Genomic DNA, 20,560 nt, shown 5'->3' on the forward strand with positions numbered 1-20,560 from the left:
AACAAAAGAAAAGTGACGCCCAAACAAGTTTCAAGATGAAACTTGAAAAGAGACCATAACAAATTCTAACAAATCTACAGGGAATAAAAAACATGTCCTTTGTTATTTAAACTGTCTTCAGCATAGTAAAAGATGGAATGCTTCCCTATTTTACTAGGCTAGTATAACCAAGGTACCAAAACCCAAGGTAGTACCAAAACGGAAAACCATAGGCCAATCTCACTTATGAATTTTTTCAAATTAAAAAAAAGACATTAACATATTATTAAACCCAATCTAGATGGCAACCCACTCCAGTATTCTTGCCTAGAGAATCCCACGGATGGGGGAGCCTGGTGGGCTGCCGTCTATGGGGTCGCACAGAGTCGGACACGACTGAAGCGACTTAGCAGCAGCAGATACGCAACAACCCAGCAAAACCAAGTTGAGTTTATCTCAACAAAATCTGTCCCAACATTAGAAAACCAATTAATCAATTTTGTTACAGATCAAAAAGACCTGAAATAATCTAAATGAATTAGGAAGGAAAAAAGTAAAGCAATGAAAGAGGAAAACAGCTCTGAGAAACAGATAATGTCCAATAAAAGGATGATCCACATACCTAAAACAGAGAACCCAACAAATGGAACTAAGAAAATATTAAAAGAAAAAAGAAAGAAAATACTCAAAGATTTAAAAGAACAAGTATTTCCAAAAGGAAATCAGAACTTAATAAGTAACAAAAAATAATAAAAATGTGAGCAAACAGGCTGACACAGGAAGAAAATAGAAGGAAGTTGGATCTTGAACATCCTTGAACAATTGAACCAGCCTTGGAATGCTTTACTTCTAAACTTGTCATACACAAAAAAATCAACCCTTGAGTCACTTGGGACTGGATTTCCAATTGCTGTGGGGGACAAGTATTCCTGACACAGAAGAATACATCAAAATGCATGTATATCAAAAGTATCAAAATTTACATGCACATAACCTTTGAACAACTAATAAGGATTAAGGTAAGTATTTGCATAAATATTTAGAGACATATGTAGCAGGATGTTTACAATAGTGTTAACTGTAGTAGAAAAAAATTAACTATTAATAAATATATACTGACAGACCTAATTAATATTATGGAGTCCATGCAATGGAATACCATGCAGTCATTAAAAATAAAATTTGTTTTTTGAATGGGAACAACATCCTATATAAGTATTAGAATTTTCAATTTTTAAGAGTTTTTTCATAGATTATACATATTAAACTCTGCAAAGATAATAAACCAAGTGAATGGATATTATCTTTGGCTAATCTTTTTTTCTTTATGCTTTTCTACATTTTCTGAATTGCTTGCAGTAGGCAATATTAATTTTATCTAAAATTCCTAACTTGACAAACAGTTTCATATAGAAACAAGTCAGAAAATTCAAATGATACGGAAAAAAATGGCCAACAATTTAGGAAAGAAACAAAAATGAAAAAAGTATAAGTGGATATCTGACACTGAGATAAAGCAAGTCTTTGAAAGTATCAAAGCATTATCAAGTTTGTTCAAAAGACTCCTTAGGCTTCTCTATACCATACATTAGCAATAAGAGAAAGAATAAAACTCTAAAAGCATCTGTAACAAATAAATGACAAAGGCCAATGGCCATAAAAGAGATATTTATAAATTAATAAGAAAATGACAAAGGACATGAAGAGGCAATGCACAAAGAAAACAAATGGTCAATACATTTTTAAAGCCTAATCACACCCATCAAAACATATCTTATTGCTGTTTTAAGTTGCATTTAGTAACTTAAAACAGCAATAGCATTTGTCTATGCTATTGGTAATAAAAATTTTAATCTATACTTAATGTTAACAGGAATGAGGTTACACTAAAAGCCATCAGTACTAATGGGAGAAATGTAAACTAGAATAAGACATAGTTATTTACTGTGTCTCCTATAGTTATTTACTAACAGCAAGATCTTACAAATAATCAAAGAGGCAGAAACAGGAAAATAAATTATGATATACTTACAGACTTTTTTTATATAAATTTATTTAATTGGAGGCTAATTACTTTACAATATTGTATTGGTTTTGCCATACCAACATGAATCCGCCACGGGAATAAATTTTATATCATTATCAAAAATAGAGGGACTTCCCTGGTGGTCTGAGTTCCCAATGCAGGGGGCCCAGGGTTCCATCCCTGGCCGGGAAACTAGATTCCACATGCCACAACTAAGAGTTCGAATATGGCAACTAAAGATTCCTCGTGCAGCTGAAGATCGAAGATTCTACATGCTGCAACTCAGACCCAGCACAGCCAAATAAATAAAAATAATTAAAAAAAAAAATACAAAACTACATGTGCAATACGTTCTACTCCTTAAAAATTGTATTTGTTGATATAAAACATGGCCTGAAATACACTAAAATGACAAAATATCCCAAAGCATACGATTACCAGTAATAAGTCCAGTTTTCTTTGAACTTTCTTTGTACTTTATGGCAGGGAAAAAAAAAAAAAACCCTTGGTGTTTTAATTTTGCCCTCTTTTTAATGATGAGAGTTTACTTAACTAAACCTGACCTAAGAGATAGTGGGTGGAATGAAAATAGTCATGAAGCCTGAGCAATTTACTAAACTTTCCTCAACTGTGAAATAGGGAGAATACCAACCTTAAAGCATTAAGAAATTTGAATAATTAATGCATTTAAAGTGCCTTAAGGGAGCATGGTAGTAGACCTAATGTGATCATTCCAACTTTTATCTGAATGAATAGATACCTAGGAAGAGTTCAGGAAAATTCTAGAAGGTTCTTGGCTCTTTAAAACATTAAAACACTAGAAAGTAGGGGGAAAGTCATTGTAACTATGTGATATAACACCAGAAAAGATAAATCAAAAAACAAAACACTATTCAGGAATGGACTCAAGTATTTCTGGATATTTCAGTTCAGTTCAGTCGCTCAGTCATGTCTGACTCTTTGCGACCCCATGAATCGCAGCACACCAGGCCTCCCTGTCCATCACCAACTCCCGGAGTTCACTCAGACTCACGTCCATCGAGTCAGTGATGCCATCCAGCCATCTCATCCTCTGTCGTCCCCTTCTCCTCCTGCCCCCAATCCCTCCCAGCATCATCTTTTCCAATGAGTCAACTCTTCACATGAGGTGGCCAAAGTACTACTTAGCATGTAATAAATAGTGTGACATGTCTAAATCAATGGAGAAAAATCACTATATGTGCTATCCGGCTAGCCATTTGAAATAAATTCTAATAAAAACTGGATTTCTAAATCAGTGCCTACATCAAAATAAATTCCAAAGTGATGTAACATTTAAAAGTAAATACTAGAGACTTCTCTAGTGGTCCAGTGATTAAGAATCCGCCTTGCAAAGAAGGGGACTCAGAGTCTGATCCCTGGGAGGGGAATTAAGGTCCCACATGCTACAGCCAACTATAAGCCCAGGCGCTGCAACTACTGAGCCCACAAGCCACAACCAAAGATCTCACATGACACAACGAAGACCTGACGCAGCAAATAAAAATATTTCTTTTAAAAAAGTAAATACTAGAAGATAACATAGACAAAGGAAATCCAGAGGCCACTAAGGAAAACACATGATGGACAGGGAAGCCTGGCGTGCTGCGGTCCATGGTGTTGAAGAGTCAGACACGACTGAGTGACTGAACTGAAGGAAAACACTGAGAAGTCACACGAAGTTAAAATATTTCCATATGCCAAAACATCTCAAAATAAATATACAAAATGGGGGAAATTTTTGCTACACACATGATAATGAGGTCAACTTCCCCACATGCAAAGAATTCAATTTGTTAAATTAAGGAGCTATAAACGCTCATATGGCTTCCCAGGTGGCTCAAAGTAAAGAATCTGCCTGAGATGCAGGAGATTTGGGTCCAATCCTTGGGTCTGGAAGATCCCCTGGCAAAGGAGATGGCAACCCACTCCAGTATTCTTGTCTGGGAAATTCCATGGACAGAGGAGTCTGGCAGGCTACAGTCCACGGGGTCACAGAGTCGGACAGAACTTAGTGACTAAACAACAACAAGCTCTCTTATACCCTGACCGTGAGCCTGTCAACTGTCGAACCTTTCTGAAAGAGAATTTGACATTAACCATTAACTTTTTAAACATTCATCCTTTGACTCAGTAATTTTGGTTCAAGCAATTTGTGACACAAAAATCCTCATGTGAGGGTGTGAAGACAGGTACAAGGATATTCGCTGAAGTTTTATTGTAATGGCATGAATATTTATCAATGAGGACTTACTTTAAAAAATTACAGTGCATCTATATTGTTGTTCAGTTGCCCAGTCCTGTCTGACTTTTTGAACCCCATGGACTGCAGCAGCTATATTATGCAGCCACAAAAGTGATCTATTTCAAAAATAGTAACATTATCTATATCAAAAACAAAGTAAAGAAAAAGAGAGTTGAGAAAAGCATATACACCGTGACTCCACTTTTAAATCATCAGAATATACATTTCTTTTTAAAAAAACAGAAAAATATATAGCAGATCTTTAACAGTGTTTATCTTTGAGAGGCAAGTTTATGAGCTTATATGGACTTTTCCATTCATAATATACATTTATAAATTTTTACAAGCATTTTTATTTCTGATGCAAAAAAATATTTTTAAGAAATTTAAAATCACATACACACAAAGATAGGCACAATAAAGGACAGAAACGGTATGGACCTAACAGACGCATAAGATATTAAGAAGAGGTGGCAAGAATACAGAGAAGAACTACACAAAAAAAGATCTTAATGACCCAGATAACCATGATGGTGTGATCACTCACATAGAGCCAGACATCCTGGAGTGTGAAGTCAAGTAGGCCTTAGGAAAAATCACTATGACTAAAGCTAGTGGAGGTGATGTAATTCCAGCTAAGCTATTTCAAATCCTAAAAGATGATGCTGTTAAAGTGCTGCCCTCAATATGCCTGCAAATTTGGAAAACTCAGCAGTGGCCACAGGACTGGAAAAGTTCAGTTTTTATTCCAATCCCAAAGAAGGGTAATGCCAAAAAGAATGTTCAAACTACTGCACAACTGCACTGATTTCACATGCTAGCAAAGTAACGCTCAAATCCTTCAAGTTAGGCTTCAACAGCATGTGAACTGAGGACTTCCAGATGTACAAAAGGATTTACAAAAGGCAGAGGAATCAGAGATCGAATTATGAATATCTGCTGGATCACAGAAAAAGCTACAGAACTCCAGAAAAATATACACATCTGCTTCATTGACTAGGCTAAAGCCTTTGAATGTGCAGACCACAACAAACTGGAAAATTCTTAAAGAGATGGGAATACCAGACCACCTTAGCTGCCTTTTGCAAAACCTTTATGCAGGTCAAGAGGCAATGGTTAGAACCCAACATTGAACAGACTGGTTCAAAATTAGGAAAGGAGTATGTCAAGGCTGTATACTGTCACCCTGCTTATTTAACTTATATGCATAGTACATCATACAAAATACTGGGCTGGATGAAGCACAAGCTGGAATCAAGACTATACGGAGAAATATCAATAACCTCAGATATGTAGATGACACCACCCTTACGGTAGAAAGTGAAGAGGAATTAAAGGGCCTCTTGATAAAGGTGAAAGAGGAGAGTGAAAACCGTAGCTTAAAACAACATTCAAAAAATGAAGGTCGTGGCATCTGGTCCCATCACTTCATGAAAAACATGGGTAAACAATGGAAACAGTGACAGACTATAAGTTCCAAAATCACTGTGGACAGTGACCGTAGCCATGAAATTAAAAGACACTTGCTCCTTGGAAGAAAAGCTGTAACAAACCTAGACAGTGTATTAAAAAACAGAGACATTACTTTGCCTACAAAGGTCTGTATAGTCAAAGCTATGGTTTTTCCAGTAGTCATGTTCAGATGTGAGAGCTGGACAATAAAAAAGGCTGAACACCAAAAAATTGATGCTTTCGAACTACGGTGAGGGAAAAGACCTTTGAAAGTACCTTGGACAGCAAGAAGATCCAACCAGTCAATCCTAAAGGATATCAACCCTGAATATTCATTGGAAGGACTGCTGCTGAAGCTCAAGTTCCAATACTCTGGCCACCTGATGCGAAGAACTGACTCCATTGAAAAAACCCTGATGCTGGGAAAGATAGAAAGCAGGAGAAGAAGGGGACAACAGAGGATGAGATAGATGGTTGGATGGCATCACCGACTCAATGGATATGAGTTTGAGCAAACTCTGTGAGATGATGAAGGTCAGGGAAGCCTGGCATGCTACAGTCCATGGGGTCTCAAAGAGTTGGACACAACTGAGTGACTGAACAACATGAAAGAACAAGCAAATACATAAATGGAACAGAAACAGTGAGCCTAGAAGTAGATAGATTCTCACAAATATAGATGACTGATCTGTGACAAAGAAAAGGCAATTCAATGAAGAAACAACAGCCTTTTCAACAAATGATGGTGCTGGAACAACTGAATATCCACATGCAAAAATAAAGAAAAAAGGATTTAGATATAGACCTTACAGCCTTCACAAAAAATAAGTCAAAGTGAGTCACAGACCTAAATGTAAAATGCAAAACTATAAAACTCCTGGAGCAAAACATAGGGGAAAATCTAGACGACAATGACTTTTTAGATATAGCACCAAATGTACGATCCATGAAAGAAATAATTATAAGTTGGGTTTCATTAAATTTAAAACTTCTGCTTGTGAAAGACGTTGCCAAGGGAATAAGACAAGCCACAGATCTGGAGAAAATACTTGCAAAAGACATATCTGATAAAGTCCTGTGATCCAAAATATACAAAGCCCTCTTAAAGCTAAACAATAAGAAAATTAACAATCTCATTAAAAGTTATGCAAAAATTCTGAACAGACACCTCACGAAAGAAGATATACAAACAGTAGTAAGTTCAACATCATGTGTTTTTCAGTAACTGCAAATTAAAACAATTAAAGATACCACCACACATCTACTAGAATGGCTAAAATCCAAAACACAGACACTTGCTGAACAAATGCTGGAAAAAGTGGAACAAGAATTCTCATTTATGGCTGGTGGGAATGCAAAATGGTACACCCACTTCAACATACTCTTCCCATATGATCCTGCAATCACACTCCTTAATATTTAGCCAAATGAGTGGAAAACTTACATCCGCACAAAAACCTGCTTTACAGAAGTTTTATTGGTAACTGTCAAAACTTGGAAGCAATCATGACGTCCTTCAATAACTGGTACATCCAGAAAATGGAATATTAATCAGTCCTTAAAAAAAAAAGGAAGAAGAAATGGGCTACCAAACCACAAAAAGACATGAGGAAACCTTAAATGTGTATTACTAAATGAAAGAAGCAATCTGAAAAGGCCACATAACTGTATGATTCCAACTATATAACATTCTAGAAAAGGCAGAAACCATGGAAACAGTAAAAAGATCAGTGTTTGCCAAGGATCTAGGGGAAAAGACAGATGAGTAGGTAGAACTCAGGGGATTTCCTAGGCAGGGAAACAAACCCACAGAATGTACAACACTAAGAGTGAATAATGTAAATGGACTTGGGCTGATAATGAGGTGCAGGTTCATCGATTACTTACAAACTTCCTACACTGGTGGAATGCTGTGGAATGCTGATGGTGGGGAAATGGGGAGGGGGTACAAGGAAACTTCTGGCTCCTTGTACTTTCTGTTCAATTTGTACTTTCCATTCAGTTTTGCTGTGAAACTAAAACTACTCTAAAAAATAGTGTCTACTGATTTATTAAAACCTGTAACAATATCTGTATCCCCAGTGTCTAGCATGGTATCTGGTCTATAGTGAATATTGAAAAAGTAGTCATTTAAAAAACACACAGCACAGAGCAAGGCATGTAACAGTTCAATAAACCACAGCTTTTATTTTATTATGAACTAATACGATACAGAGAAACAAAACAAATTTGAGGGAATGTTACCACACATTAAACAGAGTTGAGAGTTTTAATCAAAAGAGTATCTTAGATGTTCAATGCATAAGTCACATGGACTCCATGTCTGGAATATTCTGAAATTTTAGGGACACCATTTTAGGAAGAGCACTAACTAGCTACATGGTACTGGAACATCTGGCTAGCCAAGCAGAGGAAATGACGAAGAATGGAGAGGGTACAGAACCCTCATATGAGGAACTGCCAAGATGGAAGCAAGCTCTTTAAATATCTAGACCTTTTTTGTGTGGAAAAGAAAATAAGATTGATTTTGACTCGTCCATTAGTCTCTAATGAGAAAAACTGAACAAAGTCACCTTCCAACACAGCCTTCCCTGTTCTTTTACTTGTAGTTGTTTCCCTTGTGTTCCAGAGAAGAACAATGTACTAACACTAGGCACCTCCTCATTTCACATTACTGTTCCTAAGGTTCATTCCTCCACTATATCATAAAATTCCTGAAATCGGAACTATGCAGAATACTACACAAAAGAGAACAATTGTTTACAAAATACTCCTATGAAGACTAAACCCAATTTAATGACTATACAAGAACAACACATCAAATTTCACTAAATAAAAACCAAAATCAGAGTCCTTAAGATTCAAAGGCAATTCCATCCACTGCATAATCAGGTAAGACATACAATTAAAGGATTATTATACAACCCCAGGCTACTGCATGTAGGCACTCTGAAGTAGTTAAGACTGTGAGAGGTTAACCTCAGGGATTTTGTGTTTCAGATCAAGTTTAGTGGTTGGCAGCTTTATCAAGTAATAATAAACCAAATATATGTATTATTGAATAAAATGGTGTTAAAACAACTAGATTTAACACCTTCAGTTCAGTCGCTCAGTCCTATCCGACTTTGCGACCCTATGGACTGCAATGCACCAGGCCTCACTGTCCATCACCAACACCTTGGAAGAAAAATTAAGTTAGAGCCCTATGTCACATCAAATATGAATTCCAGATTCAGGCAGGTTCCCCCAGCAGGCCAGAAAGCAGCTTTCCAGGGAGCTCTGCCCTTCAGAGGACCACAGGTGCACCTACTCCAACCAAGTCTGGATCTCTGGGAGCAGCCTCTTGAAGATGTGTTTCTTCCTTGGGTGCTCTCCCTTAGCCCTAGAGACCACAGCTGATCGCTATCTCTACTATTCCTGTATTCTTCAGGCTGTTCTTTTTCCCTTAAGTAATCTCTTATGTGGGCTTAAATGGTAAAGAATCCGCCTGCAATGCAGGAGACCCCAGTTCGATTCTTGGGCTAGGAAGATTTCCTGGAGAAGGAATATCTATTTAGTTAATAATTCTTTATATTAAACTTTATCTGTTAAGTTTAAAAATAAATAAATTTCAGATGATCTATAGTACTAATCACACCTCCCTTGCCTGCCTTAACTCTGTTGCCAATCTAGCAACCAGAGTGATTGGGTTTGGGGTTGTTTTTTTTCTTAAATGTAAGTCAGATCATACCATTCCTCAGCTCAAAACACTGTCAATGATTCCCCACAGTGAAAGTCAATCTTTACAAAATGCTCTAGGGCCCTATAATACCTGTGACCTTTCACCTCTTATTTTACTGCTCACTTCTCCCTTCCTCTCCCACATCCTACCACCCACCCAATAATTTCATTCTAGCCACACTGACCTTCATGCCATCCCTCAAACGTAACAGACACATTCCTTCACTAAGGCATTCGCAAAAATTGACCCCTCTGTCTGGAATACTCTTCCTTCAGATATCCACATATTAGCTCTTCTATCACCTTCAAGTCTTTGGTCAAATGTCACATTCTCAACAAGCTTACTCTGACCACTCTATTTAAAACCAGCCTACCCCGCCTCCTTTTACTCTGTTTCATTTTTTTTCTTTTTCCATAGCACTTATCACCTAACAATCCATATGATTTGCTGATGTTTGTTGTTTAATATCTGTTTCTCCCATGCCAGGGCAGGGCTTTTTATTATCTGTGTGGTCCACTGATATATTCCAAATATCTAGAATTGCGCCTGGCAAGTAGTACACACTCACATTTGTTAACAGTTTTACACTTGTCTGTGGGATTAACTAACAGCCTTCTGCTTCACTACTTAGGAACAAGGACTGGGTTTTTTTCATCATTTTATTTCCTAGAGCTCTGCCTAGACTAGGCACACAAACATTAACTGTAGATTTTTTTGGGGGGGTCTATCAGAAGATACAATTTTAAAACAACTGACATTATCCAGGGTTTATAAGAGTGTAGGGGAAATCTACCTTCTCATATATTATTGGCAGGTATGTAAATTGATACTTTTTGAGAGTAAGCTAGCAATAGCTATTAAAATTTAAATCACTCAGAGCTCATGCCCTTTAATTCAGTAGTCTTACAGAAGTACCTGAAAAGTATGTCCAAAAATATCTAGACCAGAACTACTTATAAAATGGAAAAATTGAAAGCAATCTACTTATCTACCAATAAAGATAGAGGCAAATAAATCATGTTTATTTGGTACATGTTATATGACAACATTCTTTAAAAAGAATGAGGCACATCTGTAGCAATCAACTGGAAAGTAGCCCACGATCTAGTAAACAGATCAGGGGGCTCTGGCATCAGATAACCTGGATTTGAATCCTGGCTCCCCTCACTTCCTAGCTAGGCAATTCTAGGCACTTTTTAACTTCTCTGTGCTTCAGTTTCCTCATCAATAAAACAGGAACAATATTATAATAGTATCCACTTCACTAACCTCAAGATTCCCTGAGATAATGCATGCAGTGTCTATAGCGCATTTATAGGCACATAACCATTTACAAGTATATAATAAGTATAGTTATCATTTACAAGTGAAATAGACAAGTTGCACACCTATGTATGTAAATCATGTCCATTTCAGGGGGAAAAGTCTATGAAATTTATAGAAAAAAGTCAAGTACAGAAGTTTATAGAAACCAGTCAAATTTACAGAAACCAGTCAAGTACTGGTTTCCTCTCAGAGATGAGAGAAGGCATACTTAATAGCCATCCTTTTTTAATGGAAGGAATTTAGAATATAGTGCTTTTAAATAAGAAATGAAGTAAAATCAGAGCAAATGCTTCTAAGAGTTTAACTTAGATTTTAAAATATTACAGTTTGAAATAGTTTACATTATATATACTCTTTGAATTCTCAAGATAAAATAATCAGCTGAAATTTGACTATTAAAGTTACCTTCGCTCTAAATGAGTAAACTAAGGTGCACAATCCAAAAAACAGTTTTTAAAAAACTTACAAAATAAGGACTTGGACGGCAAGGAAATCAAATCAGTCAAACCTAAAGGAAATCAACCATGAATATTCACTGGCAGGACTGATGCTGAAACTCCAATACTTTGGCCACAGCATTCAAAGAGCCGACTCACTGGAAAAGACTCTGATGTCGGGAAAGATTGAGGGTAGAAGGAGAAGGGGACAACAGAGGATGAGATAGTTAGATAGCCTCACTGACTCAATGGACATGAACTTAAGCAAATTCTGGGAGATACTGGAGGACAGAGGAGCCTGGCATGATGCAGTCCAAGCGGTTACAAGAGTTGGACATGACTTAGCGACCAAACAAGAAAATTATTACACTTTAACCTATAGATTTTACACACAAATCAGTTCTTTTTTTAACCTACAACATCTCCATGAAAAATAAAAGATATGTCAAAGAAAGAAAAGAAAACAACATCAACGTAAATTAAAACTGCTTCTAAAATGGGATACCTGAGAATTCCCTGGCAGTCCAGTGGTTAGGACTCTGTGCTCTCACTGCCGAGGGCCTGGGTTCAATCCCTGGCCAGGGAACTAAGATCCTATGAGCCGTGCAGCGCGGTCAAAGAAAAAAATAAAAAGGAATAAAAGCTAGATTAAAGTCAAAAAGCAAAAGTTACCTTTTACTGTCAGTTTAACGCAAAAGAATTCTTCAATGTTTTAATAACAGCAGGGCTAGGAAATTCAAGTGTGCTTAAAACTAAAGTGTTAAGTAGTGGTCTATATTAAGTTCAGCAAAAGAGAAAAATTAAATCCCCCAAGATGAATTTCTAAGAAGACACAGACACAAATCACTCAAATACACCGAATTCTCTCTCCTTTTGTTAACAGTAGCCGTGGCTGCTCATTTACTATACTAATTGAAAAGACTGCAATCCATGCAAACTAAATCTCATCCCATAGTCACAGGATTTGAAAAACAGGGAATAAACAGGGAAAAAACAGGGAATAAATCATGATTTCTTGAAGCTAATTTTTCCTAGCCTCTTTCAAGTGCTTAGTCACTTCTCCCTATTTACAAGGAAGACCATTTCACATCTAGAAAGAGGGAGGGAATTTTGATTCCGGACTGTCATGTCACCTGAGCCGCCCTAGACGTTTGTTTCCATGCAACTCAAGAGAAGGCAGCCGCCAGCTAAGCATACCTACCACTCCAGATCAGAACCAGAAGCCAGTGGGGCTCCCTCGACTCTGCCTCTGTCTGCAATAACAAAGAGGTGTTTGTAGAAGCGCAACGTTTTCTTCTCTGACACCACATGCAAAAGGTGAGGATTAAAAGGTAGCCTGAAAACTCGTTTCCTCCAACAGTCCACCAGAGAATGCCTCCCATCTACTGAAACAGAAACAGCGTCCAGAGTTTCAGGCAACTCCAGGTGTGTGGGTGCTAGACATCTCTCCTCAGGCAGCTAAAACCTAAACCTAGAGGCAAACAGGCTTTAGAGTACACTCCAAGAAAGAAGTTAGCATTAAAATCTGGTAACACTGTTTCACGTTCCTCAAAGGCGATCAAAGAATCAGGTTTCCGTGAAATATTATCTTAAGAGACAACCCTAGGCAAAGGCAAGTTTTTAAGCACCAACTATGTGCCAGTTGCCAAATCCCAACATTCCACTCACACTTAAAGGTGCTAAGCACACACGCTGAGAATAGAAATACACCTGAAAGAACTCTCACTCCCAGATACAACAGTACGTTGCCAAGGACCAGGCACAAAACAGTAACACCTGGAACCATGTGGTCACTCTCTGAAGCAGGGCTTAGCCAACTTCCCAGAGGTCGGGAAGGCCTGACAACCACCTGGGACTATTTAGGATAGGGCTCTTTCTCCTTCCATGGATGGAAGTGCTATAAAAGACACGTTTCTGCCTCGACTTCAGCATTCCCAAATACCGCCTTAATACTAATCACTTTATGTAAAGTCACGTTACCTCCCTTATAGACAAAAAATAAAGGCACGAATGAATCTCTTCTCATGAGAACACTCAAGTTCAAAGAGGCTAAGAAAACTGCATAGTGCTTGTTGGTGAAGGCTCCAGGTGCTTTAGACGCCCAGGCCCCAGCACTTAACCATTAAGCCAAGACGCCTCTCAAGGAACCCTACTAAAACCAGTTTCTGATCCGAGCCAGTTAGTTTCATGCCACAAAACTGAGCTCAAAGCGTTCAGTGACATGGACGGAGGCGGGGCGTGGGGAGGGCACATCACCACTACCTAAGCAATTTCTTTTTCTTTTAACGAATATAGCACATGTTCCTGATTTCCATCCTCCTCACGGGCAGAACCCACGTGCCGGTCCCACCGCTACCCAGAGCAGCTCCTTCTCAACACTCCCCAGCTCACCCGCACCCCCCTCACTCCGCCCCCACCCCAGCCACGGCCACAACGCCTGCACCTCCCGCCCCCTTGCCAGAGACGGCCGTCCGGGCCCTCGCACCGCCCTCGCGTGCAGCCAGCGCCGGACCCCGCGCGCTCCCGCCTCCGCCCGGCGGGGTCACCTCCGGGGCCTATGCGCGCCCTTCCCGCCACCCGCAGGTCCCCTCGCGACGCCGGCGCCGGGCAGGCCGCGCCCGCCGCGCCTGCCATGGTGGGCGCCTCACCGTCAGGCTGAGGAGCCGGGCCCGGCTGCGCCATGGCCGGGCGGCCGGCCTCGGAGAGCAGGGATGGGCGGGGAAGCGGCGTCCCGGGCTCCCACGGGCTCAGCTGGCGGAGGAGGCGTCGACCGAGCCGCCGCCGCCGCCGCCCAGGGAGGAACCGCTAAGGCTGAAGCCGCCGGCGCCGCCACAGCCGCGGGCAGAGACGGACCCGAGCGCCGACCTCCGCCTCCTCATCCTGACAGCGGGAAATAAGCAGTGCGCAGGCGCGGGGGGATGGGGCGGCACGTGACGTCGCCCTGAGGGGAGGGGAGGGGCTTCGCGAAGGGAGGGGCACGCAGCGCGAGGCGGAGGCTGGAGGAAGGGCGGGGGGCGTGGTGGGGGAGGAGGCGGCTGAATAGATGAGGAGGGGGAGGGGGAACAGGAGGAGAGCTGCGGCGGGAAAGGCCAGGCCTTGTTCAGGGGAAGCTCCCAGCCATCCGCCCCAGAATAGAGGCGAGGAAAAAATAAATACAAAAAGAAGGGCAAGAGAGGAGGCTAGATCGTGAAATTAGTGGAAATCCAGCCTCTACCTCTTCTAGCTGTGTGACCTTGGGCGAGTCACTTAACCTCTTTAAACCTCACAGCCTTTGCCTATATAATGGCTACTAAAAGTTTAAATGAAGTGTGCGGAACTGTTTCTTAGGTGCTTTCCATCACGCACCTATGTGCGCTATGACTTTTCAGTGCCACGCATCATGAGAGGTGATGGGGATACAGCCAGACACAGTTCTTGCACCCACGAGGGGAGAGGGAGAAGATGGTAGGCAGACAATATCGCCCTTACACCTGGGCATAGGTACACACATTAGAGGTGCACCTCTGCCCTAGCTCTGAGCGCATTCCTTACATAATGTCCAGGGACCATGCCCACCTGGCGTCTGTGCTTCTTTTTCAGGACCAAGTTCTTGGAACTTGTGACCCCTGAATTCCCTCCCCAAATGACTGGGGCTCTTCTCCAGGCCATGTTCTCTAAGGTAGAGTCTGGGGACCCCTAGAAGTGGCTAAGGGGCAGCTGTGCTTGGGGGAGGGGCATGTCACTCAGACATTTGAGCTTCTGTGTACACAGATGCCTGGAGAAGGCAATACCTGGAAAATCCCATGGACATGGATGGAGGTGCCTGGTGGGCTACAGTCCATGGGGTTGCTAAGAGTCGGACACGACTGAGCGACTTCACTTTCACTTTTCAGTTTCATGCATTGGAAAAGAAAATGGCAACCCACTCCAGTGTTCTTGCCTGGAGAATCCCAGGGACAGAGGAGCCTGGTGGGCTGCCATCTATGGGGTCGCACAGAGTCGGACATGACTGACGCAAGACTTAGCAGCAGCAGCAGTACACAGATGCCTAGTGCAGGACAGAGATGGAAAAAGAGGGCAGGTGGGCCGTGGCAAGTGCTCCCACCACCACCTCAGTTAAGCACATAAATCTGAGGAGTCCGGGGATCCTAAATTTGAACCTGGTCTTCCATGGCATTAAAGATGTATATTTGTCGAAATAGAATAGAGCGTGTGAACAGTTGGAGTGATTTATAATTTTAAATAATTTAGGTAGACATGTTGCATCAGTTTGTACTTTTGCCCCAAATTCTGCTAACATTAGAGAAGGGCCTATATACAGACTTGAGTCTTTTGAGCAGTTAGTATCTTCGAATGACTGGTATGCCTTTGAGAGAGCAAGCAGAGTGGCTTCCCCAATCCCCCGTTAAATGACTCTCCTGCAGATCCATGCTGGACATGAAGACCTTTGTCCAGGATAAGACAGCCCAGTGCAGCTTCTCTCTGGTGATGACTAATTCAAGGCAGGGACCATAAAGATAGCAGATGCTGATACCCTCTACAGAAGGAACTCTTCTAGTGAGTAAGAGGTATGTTTATTGCCATTGATAATCTGGGCCTTGAAGCCAGGCCCCCAAGGTCAAGGTCGCTGAAAAAGGATTAGACTGCTGATCTAAACACATAGAGCACCCCACACAAAGGAGGTGGTTGAAAAAGCAATTTGGAAATCACATTAGGAGCATGCATGGGTTATGTACATTTTCATATTTTTAGGTAAATCCTAACACCCAGCAATTCCACCCCCAGGCATACATTTTAAAGAAAACTAGTGTATGCTCAAAGCCTTTGTTAACTTGTAAAGACATGATTCTTATATTTTGAAAGAAATTGGGAGATAAGATTTAAACACATGTAATAATTACTTATCAATTACATAGCACATGTGCCAGAGTAGATACAGAATATCTAAGGTGACATAGCTTATAATAAAATAAATAAAAGCCCAAGAATTCATCAACAGAATAGCTATTTTAAAATATTCATAAGATGGAATACTCTACAGCAATAATAATGAACAAACAACAGCTACATAGTCAATATAGATGAATTGCACAAACATAATTCTGAAAGAAGTTGTAGAATAATACATACAGAGTGAGTCCATTTATATAAAATTTCAAAACAGGCAAAACTAAACCTCATCCATACAAAGTTGGTAAACTGTAAAGATGGGAAGAGAAGGACTTTCACAGAAGTCATGACAGTGTTTCCTGAACCAGGAAGGGAAGGACACGGGATAAAGGATGGTGTCTAAAAGCCCACCTTCTACGGTGCTGGCAATGTGATATTCCTTAAACTGGGTTCACCTAAACTAATTATAAATCTGGGAAGGTGATGTTCAGATGAGAAAGACTTAGGAGTATTTGCCAAATACAAGCTTAAAATGAGCCAACTTGATGCAACTGCTAGAAAGTATTGATTCTGTGCTTCATGAACAGAGTCACAGAGACTCTTGGTAGAATTCACAATTGGGAAAAAAAAAAAAAATAGAGTCACAGTGTGTAAATCACAGGAGGTGATGCCTGTTCTGCACTTTGCCCTGATTAGGTCACATCAGCAGTGCTGACTATGTTTGTTCTGCACACCATTGTTTGCAAGGGGACACTAACCAGCTGGAGTGGGCGGAGTCCCAGGGAGTGAAGAATCTGAAAATTATTTCCTGATGGAAATAGCAGGCAAAAGTACTCTAGTGGGGGAGAGGTGGGGAGTGACTTGAGCTGTGAAGGCTGTCTTCAAATTGTGGAAGTCAGTGTGTACAAGCATGCTGCATGCCCAGAAACTGCAGCAAGACAGGCTTCAACCCAACCTGAAGAAGAACTTTTTCTCAGAGCTAACTAGAGAGAGAAGGGGCTACTTTTCAGGGAAGGAGTCCCTGTCATTGTAAGTGTGCAAGTAGAGCTGTCTAGCAGCTGGTCAGAGATGCTTACAGGAGGATTCCTACTACATTGGTGGGATTAGACTAGACCATCTTTACAGTCCTTTTCAGCCTCAAGGTTCTGCAATACTAAAGGCAATAAGTTTGCTGCATTTAAAAGTTTTCTAGGTTTCCCTGGTTGCTCAGTGGTAAAGAATTCACCTCCCAATGCAGGAGATGCAGGTTTGAGCCCTGGATCAGAAGATCCTCTGGAGAAGGAAATGGCAACCCATTCCAGCATTCTTGCCTGAAAAATCCCCCTGAAGGGGGGACAGTCCATGGGGTCACAAAGAGTCGGATGCAGCTGAGCATACATGCAGTTTCTCATGTATTACTTTACTTCTCACAGCATTCCAGAAGGTATACAGTAGACACAAAGCAGATAAACCAAACTTTGCTGGATAAATCCCATGTCAAAATTCTCCGAATTTTCCATGTCAGAGTCCTCCGGTTTCTGCAAGTACGGTTTCTGCAAGTACAGGTACGGCTCTGAGACGAGGTGTCCCAACTTGGCAACCAGCTGACAGTACTCAGAAGTGTTGGGGTTCTCTCTCTCTAGGATCCAGATTCTCTAGGGCAGGAAGGAACCAAAGAGTAGGCTTATGACACCATACTTCTCTCATCTTCAATAAAGGCAACTTCTGTGCAGGATGGAAGTGTTTCACATGTATGCTTTCCCCTTGTAAGTTTTCTGTAAACCATCCACATCAATGCTATTTGATCACCTTTCACCTGCTTCTCACTTCTCATTGGATTACAAACCATAATTCTAACCATTATTAATAATAACACCACTTAGCTGAGCACCTGCTACTATATGCTAGAGATATTACCTGGTAACAGCTCTTAGGAGTAGATTCTATTATCCCAGAACTCAGAGAGGTTAAATGACTTGTCCATGTCACACAGTAAACGGAAGAACTAGAATTCAAATCCAAATCTGTCTCACCCCAGAGTATATGCTTTTTGCTGTCAGTGCTGACTAACCATGTCTATCAGGTATCAGCAAATACCCCAACACTTCAGTGCCATTATCAACTGAATTCGTGTTTAGAAGTTTAAATGGTATCTCCGAAAGTTACCCTTCTTTTTAAAATAATTTTATTTATTTACTTATTTTTGACTGTGCTGGGTCTTCCTTGCTGTGCAGGCTTCTCTAGTTGCAGTGAACGGGAGCTAGTCTCTAGCTGCGGTGCACGAGCTCTAGGTGTGCGGGCTTCAGTAACTGAAACCCATGAGTCCAGTAGTTGCAGCTCCTGGGCTCTAGAAATAGTTGTGATGGATGGCCTTATTTGCTCCGAGGCACATGGTATCTTCCTGAATCAGGGATCAAACCCATGTCTCTTGCATTGACAGGTGGATTCTTTACCACTGAGCCACCAGGGAAGCCCAAGTTACACTTCTTTTAATTACTTGTTTATATTTTCAGATTATTTGGCTAAAATTCTAGTTTTAATTTTTTAAATATATAGAGAAAGCAAAAATACTTCCTCAACCTCTCCTCCCCCCAATACACACACAATCCCATACCTCTCTCCAGGGCAAACTACTGTTGTTACCAGCTTTGTATGAATCCTTTCAGACACTTTTTTATGCATCTATGAACATGCTGAAACACGTGCCTCTGTTTTATCTTCCTCACATAGATAAGATCATATTGTACATTTACTCTGAACTTGTGTTTTTCCTCAACGGTATGGTCAATGCCTATGGCTTTACTTCATTCTTTTTAACTCTCTTGTAGTTTTCCATCTTGGTAAATGGTTAGGTTACTGACACTTTTTCATTACTTACAAGCAACGCTGCAAGGAACATGCATACCTATCTAGGCACTTATATGAGTGATTTTTCAGAAGATTTATCTACCCCCTTAGAATTACTAGATCAAAAATCATGAACACTTTTTCATTTAATGAATGTTAACAAAAAGTATCACATCAATAATATAACAACAGTGGGGTCGCTGAGGGTCGGACGCGACTGAGTGACTTCGCTTTCACTTTTCACTTTCATGCATTGGAGAAGGAAATGGCAACCCACTCCAGTGTTCTTGCCTGGAGAATCCCAAGGACGGCAAAGCCTGGTGGGCTGCCGTCTATGGGGTCGCACAGAGTCGGACACGACTGAAGCGACTTAGCAGCAGCAGCAGCATGCACATATTTGTTTCTGTACCTCCTTACCAATATTGGCTTTTGTCAGTCTTCTTTATGTCTGCTAATCTGATGGACAAAAAAATCTGGTGGACAATAAGCATTTCCCTGAATATCAGTGAGAGTAGAAACCTTTTCATGTTTATTTTTATCTGCTGTTTGCATACAACAGATAAAAATAAAGTTATATAAAGTTCATACAATGAACTTTATATAAATGAAGCTATTTGTCTTTTATTATTGATTTGTAGGTGTTCCTAGGTATTCTGGATAGTAACTGTTGGTATCTTATATATAGTGTATTTTCTTCTAGTTTGTTATTTGTCTTTTCATTTTAATAACACTAATAGTGTTATTTACTTACAGAAGTTTTACATTTTTTATTTTTAAAAATATTTATTTATTTGGCTGTGCGAGTTCTTAGCTGTGACACTCTGGATCTTCGATCTTTATCACAACATGTAGGATCCTTTTTTTTTTAAGTTGCAGCATGTATGATCTAGTTCCCTGACCAGGGGTCAAACCTGGGCCCCCCCTGAATTAGGAGCGCAGAGTCTCAGTCACTGGATCACCAGAGAAATCACAGAAGTTTTACATTTTAATTGTCAGCTTTTATATCTTTTCATAGCTCCTGGATTTTTCATCTTGTCCAAGAAGGCTTTTCTCACTTCCAAATTCATACATGTATTCTCAATAGTTTTCCCAGTATTTCCCCAATATTATAATTTTAGTTTTTCATGTTTGGATTTTTAATCTACTTGGAATTATTTTTCATATGGAATGAGGCAGGGGTGGAAAAGTACATGGCAACCCACTCCAGTATTCTTGCCTGGAGAATCCCATGGACAGAGGAGCCTGGCAGGCTATGGTCCATAGGATCACAGAGAGTCTGACACAACTGAGTGACTTAGCATGCACACACATGTAAAGTAGGGGATCTAACTTAATTTTTTCAGATAAATAGGCAACTGTCCTCAAATCATTCTTTCCCTACTTTAATTGTTGATAAGTTTCTATAAATATATTAATATTTATAATTAATATATTATATTAATATAAATATATTAATATTAAATATACTAGACATTTTTTGTTGCAAGAGGGGGAAAAAGAAACCTCAAATAGGTTTTTAAAAAGATGGAATTTGGTTGCTTATGTAACTGAAATATCCATAGCACCAACTGGTTTGGGAAGAAGCTTCGAATAGAACTAACTAGAGGAATAGAGCGTGAGGCTATTTTGGTGGAGACCTGAATGGAAAGATGGAGGCAGCC

At 40.2% G+C, this 20,560-nt stretch overlaps 1 protein-coding gene, 1 long non-coding RNA gene and 1 other non-coding gene across 6 annotated transcripts in view; 1 reads left to right on the plus strand and 2 right to left on the minus strand.

Annotated features, from left to right (window-relative positions):
• Positions 1-14,107, minus strand: part of RABEP1 (rabaptin, RAB GTPase binding effector protein 1) — a 96,754-nt gene extending 82,647 nt beyond the window's left edge. For 2 of the 4 annotated variants that reach the window (XM_061390830.1, XM_061390831.1), the window contains exon 1: positions 13,853-14,091. In XM_061390830.1, the coding sequence (XP_061246814.1) occupies positions 13,853-13,886 (34 nt within the window). In that variant the 5' untranslated portion in view covers positions 13,887-14,091. Of the gene's footprint in view, positions 1-13,852 lie in introns of all 4 variants that reach the window. The other 2 variants (XM_061390828.1, XM_061390829.1) reach the window with 2 other exon arrangements.
• On the plus strand, positions 11,718-11,790 carry TRNAE-CUC (transfer RNA glutamic acid (anticodon CUC)). Its single transcript has one exon. It is a non-coding gene; the product is annotated as a tRNA-Glu (tRNA).
• A 1,634-nt stretch (positions 14,108-15,741) lies between the features above and the next one.
• The window catches only part of LOC133232008 (uncharacterized), a 32,172-nt gene continuing 27,353 nt past the window's right edge, over positions 15,742-20,560 (minus strand). Inside the window, exon 4 of the long non-coding RNA XR_009731281.1 lies at positions 15,742-17,707. This is a non-coding gene — a long non-coding RNA (uncharacterized LOC133232008). The remainder of the gene's footprint in view (positions 17,708-20,560) is intronic.

This window comes from Bos javanicus, chromosome 19 (genome assembly GCF_032452875.1).
Source record: "Bos javanicus breed banteng chromosome 19, ARS-OSU_banteng_1.0, whole genome shotgun sequence".
NCBI classification, from domain to species: Eukaryota; Metazoa; Chordata; class Mammalia; order Artiodactyla; family Bovidae; genus Bos; species Bos javanicus.